The 4,871-nt window shown below is 45.8% G+C and overlaps 1 protein-coding gene across 2 annotated transcripts; it reads right to left on the minus strand.

Annotated features, from left to right (window-relative positions):
- Window positions 1-121: 121 nt before the first annotated feature.
- LOC122612379 (aspartate--tRNA ligase, mitochondrial) lies at window positions 122-4,757 on the minus strand. Of its 2 annotated transcripts, XM_043785950.1 has the most exons (8): window positions 4,611-4,757; window positions 4,216-4,366; window positions 3,977-4,139; window positions 3,333-3,833; window positions 3,089-3,267; window positions 2,938-3,027; window positions 1,424-2,881; window positions 122-1,361 (listed from the first exon to the last, which is right to left on the minus strand). In XM_043785950.1, the coding sequence occupies exons 3-8, from the start codon at window positions 4,134-4,136 to the stop codon at window positions 495-497; spliced, it is 3,255 nt and encodes a 1,084-aa protein (XP_043641885.1). In that variant the 5' UTR covers window positions 4,137-4,139; window positions 4,216-4,366; window positions 4,611-4,757; the 3' UTR covers window positions 122-494. The 2 variants fall into 2 exon arrangements, with proteins under 2 accessions (XP_043641885.1, XP_043641884.1); XM_043785949.1 differs by lacking the exon at window positions 4,611-4,757 and having other exon boundaries at window positions 4,216-4,383.
- Between the last annotated feature and the right edge of the window lie 114 nt (window positions 4,758-4,871).

Genomic DNA, 4,871 nt, shown 5'->3' on the forward strand with positions numbered 1-4,871 from the left:
TTGTGAATTTAAGTACGGAATTTTTGTTGAGTTCAATTTCATTTTAATCTGTTCTATTACAACAATTAATATCTGCAAAATATCCGATACAAATGGAAACTGTAATTCAAGCATTGTATAATTAAACAATTGCGAATCAATAGCTGCTTTGTATATTTTGTAAATTGTAATAAATTTGTTGCCATAATAATTTCAAATGGATTTGTAGAATGAGGACAACCGGATCAAGATGTGAGAGTACAGTGTTTTTGCCCTAGTTCCTATATTCTGGTATTGAAGTCCGTTGTAAAGATCCATGGTGGGTACATATATTAACCTTTTTGGTATACAACTGTGTGTATAAAATGGGATTCGTTAGTTATTTAACTCGACCCGAGTGCCGTGTTATCTGAATGGCCGACAAATGCACCCGCCAGCTGCCATCCTCCGTCCTGACCACGTAGCTTACACGTAAAATGCTAATTCGTTATCCGTAAAGTTAATGAACGCCCGTCCTAGACCTTCTTTTTAACGGTCCTTCTGGCTCTGGTTGGCGTAGCAGCCACAGATGCAACGGGCTCGGCTGGTGGGGGTTCTTCGGAAACAGCTTTTACTGCCGCTTTGGTTGGGGTTTTCACTGACACTGATTCGGGATCAAAATCCTCCTTTTGATCTTCTGGCTCTGTCTTGATGTCCACGTCCATTTGAGGCTGCTCGGATTCGCTAGTCGCCGACATTGGGGATGGAGGAGCACGTTCTTGATCGGGATCGTCGTCCTCCTGTTCGTGTGATGTGTTATTTGTGCTGGCCTCTTCCTCCTCTACCACAGAAAGGTGGTAAAGCCTCATCTCCTCATCGGAAATGGGAACCGGTGCGTTTGAAAGCGGATCACGCCCATTAAGTGACTTGGGGAATGCAATCACATCGCGTATGGATCGCGCACGGCATAAGATGGCAATCAAGCGATCCAAACCCAAAGCTATGCCGCCATGAGGCGGGCAGCCCGACTCCAATGCGCTTAGTAAGTGCGACAAATGGTCATGTGGGATTTTCAGAATCTGTTCCAGTATAAAGTGCTGCATGTCTCGATCATGGATGCGAATGGAACCGCCTCCGACTTCCTGGCCGTTCAGCACCAAATCGTAAGCCTGGGAGCGTATGTTCTCCAGGTTTTCGCAGCTAGTGGCAAAGTTGTCCAGATCATCACTATGTGGCAGGGTAAATGGGTGGTGAACGCTCTCCAACTGATTAGTCTCACGATTTCGCTCGAACAATGGAAAATCGATCACCCACAGGAAGCGGAAGTCATTAGGCTTCTTAACTTTGGCATTCTCCACCAGAAACTCGTGATAGTCCAGTCGGATACGACCTAACATTGCGCGCTGTATGCGGATAAAGACAAAACTGATTATAAGTCTTACTTAAATAACAAAAAATGGCTTACAGTTTCCACTTTTGGTCCAATGCCCAAGAAAAGAAGATCGTTCTCCTCAAGATCAAACTTATCGGCAATCTCGGTAGCCACATCTTCTCCTAGAAGCTTTCCCAGTTTCTCCTGTACATCCTTTGCCGGCCCAAATTTGCGCACGAACAACGTACCCTTGAACTCTTTGCCTAGACTTTCGTAATGCTTTCGAGCAGCTCCATTCCAAAAGGCTTCACTGGCTCGTACCACAATGGCATAAGCACCAAGATCCTCGTATTTTTCTTTGAAGTCATCACTCTTTTCAATAATTTCCGACACGTTGTTTAACAAGAAACCAAATCTAGTGTCTGGCTTGTCATTTCCGTACTTTTCCATTGCCTCCTCATAAGTAATACGACGGAACGGTGTTTGCAGACGCGGGAAATCTTTGGGCCACGAATAACGGAGGGTTTCCTCAATCAGTTGCATGATGTCATCCCTACTGGTAAAAGATAGCTCTATATCCAGTTGTGTGAACTCCGGCTGACGATCTGGACGCGTTGCTTCATCTCTGTAGCAACGCGCCACCTGGAAGTATCTGTCAATTCCACCGGACATCAGCATCTGCTTGAATTGCTGCGGACTCTGTACGAGCGAGTAAAAGTGTCCCGCTTTGCGAGTGGGTACTACAAATTCCTGAGCTCCGCCTGGCGTTCGTCTGAAGAGCGTTGGTGTCTCGACTTCTACGAAACCCAAATAGTTGACAAGATACTCTCGCATTTTCATAATAACAGCCGATCGAAGGCGAAGATTATGCTGCATATCATTAAAACGCAGGTCCAGATACCGATGTGTAAGCCGCAAGCGTTCGCCAGCTCGATTGAACTTTCGGATCTCAAACGGAAGATTTTTCTTTGCCGGATTGAGAACAACGACTCTATCCGCTTCTACCTCAACATGTCCAGTTTGCATTTTAGGGTTTATTGTGGCCGCTGGGCGGGGTATCACTGTACCCTCAACTCGCACAATTGACTCAATGGGCACGCCCGTGTCTGCGTATTCTTCCAGACCCTCTGTTTTTGGTAACAACAGTACCTGAGTTTGTCCATAAGCATCCCGAAGAATGAAGAATTTGTTCATCCGCTGGAACTCCAACCAGCCGCATATGACGACTTTTTCGTTGATGTCATTGGAGGTTAGTTCGCCGCAGTTATGTGTGCGGTCGGCAAACTTGTTGGTATCCGCTACTTTTACTCGTTGCTCGGCAACTACAGAGGGATTAGCAGTGGTAGCTGCTTCCGCGGCATCTTCCTTGGATTCTCCATTATTGCTAGAGAGATTGGCCGATGCTTCGGCGGCAGCCTCCTCAGCCTCAAGATCATCGATGGATAGCTTTTGTTGCTTCTCTTTGGCCTTAATGGGACCATCGTAGGGATCGTCTGGATTCAGGACCTTTACGCTTGTCACACTGACTTCCACCTCGCCAGTATCGTATTTCTAAAGGGGATATAATTGATTCATTTTACCAATCGATGAAGTTTATAAGTTCTTACCAAATTAACATTCGCTTTTGGTCTCCCCAGAACTTTGCCCACAATTTGGATAACTGTCTGTTCTGGTGTTGAAAGAAATGTGTCGCTAAGCTGTAGATAAATATGATTTTAAAACATTTTGGTGAAACAAACATATAATTTTTTCCACTACCGACTGATCCTCGATCATTAATTGTGTTTGGCCATAACCATCTTTGAGCTGCAAGAATTTGTTGTTTTTGGTAGATGGAATCCAACCAACCAACGTCACTGTCTTGCCCACATCGTCGCGCCTAAGATCGTTGCAGGTGAGATCGCGGTTTTCAAAATACTTCAATATATTCTCGTTCTCTGTAAAATACAATAAGAATATAAGTTTCCCCGTTTGCAAGAATTTAAATGACTTTCCCACTTACTGGCTATCTTGTACTCGGTGCTGGTAATCCCAAGATTACTCTGCTGCTGCACCATTGTGCTGTATGTGCGCTTGTCACCAGCTCTCTTGGTGCCGCTTGCCGGGAAATGAATGTTAAGGATGTCCTGCACCTCCACTTCGATCTCGCCCGTTGGCATCGTTTGATTGCACGAATTGTGTGGGCGACGCATCACCAAACCCACAATAGTTAGAGTTGTGTTCTCGGGCATGTTGTTCATGCGCCGTGCCACTCGCGGATGCTTGTCTTCCAGAACCACAAGCTGGCAGGCGCCGCCGTTGCGATCGCGCAGCTCCGCAAACCGATTTACCCGCTTCTTAATCAGCCTGCCGGACAGCTCAACAAATAATCCGCAGTGGTGATTGCGCAACTCGCCGCAACTTTGGCGCATCGGCTGCGGGAGCTGTGAGTTCATGTTGAAGTTGCTGGCCATGGCACTCATTAACTGCATCAGCTCATTGCCAGAAATGTTAGGACCTCCCACTTGAAATGTAAGAGTGAAAAATATATGCATTGTAAATTGTCTATTTTTTATAAAGTATAGTTTTAATCATTTGGTCAAATTACACTAAATATGGAATTTTAATGAAAAAGGTAAGCTACTTCTGAGATATATATATACTTACTATTAAATGGACTTGGCCCGGGACCTGGCCCAAAGCCTGGTCCTCCGCCACCACGGTAGTTGTCGAAGTCATTGTAGCCGCCACTATCTGCATATCCACCGCCACCTCGGCCTCCAAAGCGTCCGCCGCCACCACCGCCTCCGCGATATCTGCCACTCATGATCTACAAACCGAAAATATGGATTAAGGATTGGACATGGACAACACTAATGGCTAGTTCGTGATTCACAAGCACTTACGTGACCGCAATCAGCCGGTTCTTGCGCCGAGACCAACGAATCCGGGGTGCTCCGATGCCGAATGTGCCTTTCCGCCAAGAAACCGCCACTGGATGCACTGTGCACGACTTGCTGTTGCAGCTGGAGGCGCTGATGACTTCTCCAAAGGGTTCTGGAAATTAATAACATTTTTGTCGCCCTTCAGAATGTGGTTCCCTCTCACATTTAAGTATTGCCTCATGCAAGGGCGATATAGGAAAAATTTTCAGACCCAGCACGAGCTGCACACACACACTGGCGCGCACTAATCAGACAGAGGCACACATATACACACTGGCCAAACAGCGAATGGGTATGCGTGTATGTGCCGGGCGTCGCGAAAAGCCGACGAAGAATTGGCGAATCCTGGATCTTACCGCAAAAACTGGATCGAGTGTGGGGCCACAGTTGCGCCGATTTTGAAGACCAGAAAATATTACTTATATTAGGCCCACTAGTGGACGACAATTCTTTTTCGAGTTTTAGGAAAAAAAAACTGTCACTGTTTTGGCTTGGGCAGCGATGAAGTGTGACCGTAGTGCAGCAGAAACAATATCGTATTCTAGGGAAAAAACTATCGAGTGCGAAGCTATTCAAATTATTGTTAATAAAAAATTAGTAACAAAAAAAACCTTTTA

The sequence above is a fragment of the Drosophila teissieri genome, chromosome 2R (assembly GCF_016746235.2).
Source record: "Drosophila teissieri strain GT53w chromosome 2R, Prin_Dtei_1.1, whole genome shotgun sequence".
NCBI classification, from domain to species: Eukaryota; Metazoa; Arthropoda; class Insecta; order Diptera; family Drosophilidae; genus Drosophila; species Drosophila teissieri.

Bases quoted from the DNA above. Each gene is read 5' to 3' on its own strand.
- LOC122612379 (XM_043785949.1), bottom strand. From the start codon at position 4,383: ATGTTATTAATTTCCAGAACCCTTTGGAGAAGTCATCAGCGCCTCCAG. The intron at 3,268-3,332 runs GTAAGTGGGAAA...TGTATTTTACAG, and splicing joins CACCGAGTACAAGATAGCCA to AGAACGAGAATATATTGAAG. The intron at 2,882-2,937 runs GTAAGAACTTAT...TATCCCCTTTAG, and splicing joins CAAAAGCGAATGTTAATTTG to AAATACGATACTGGCGAGGT.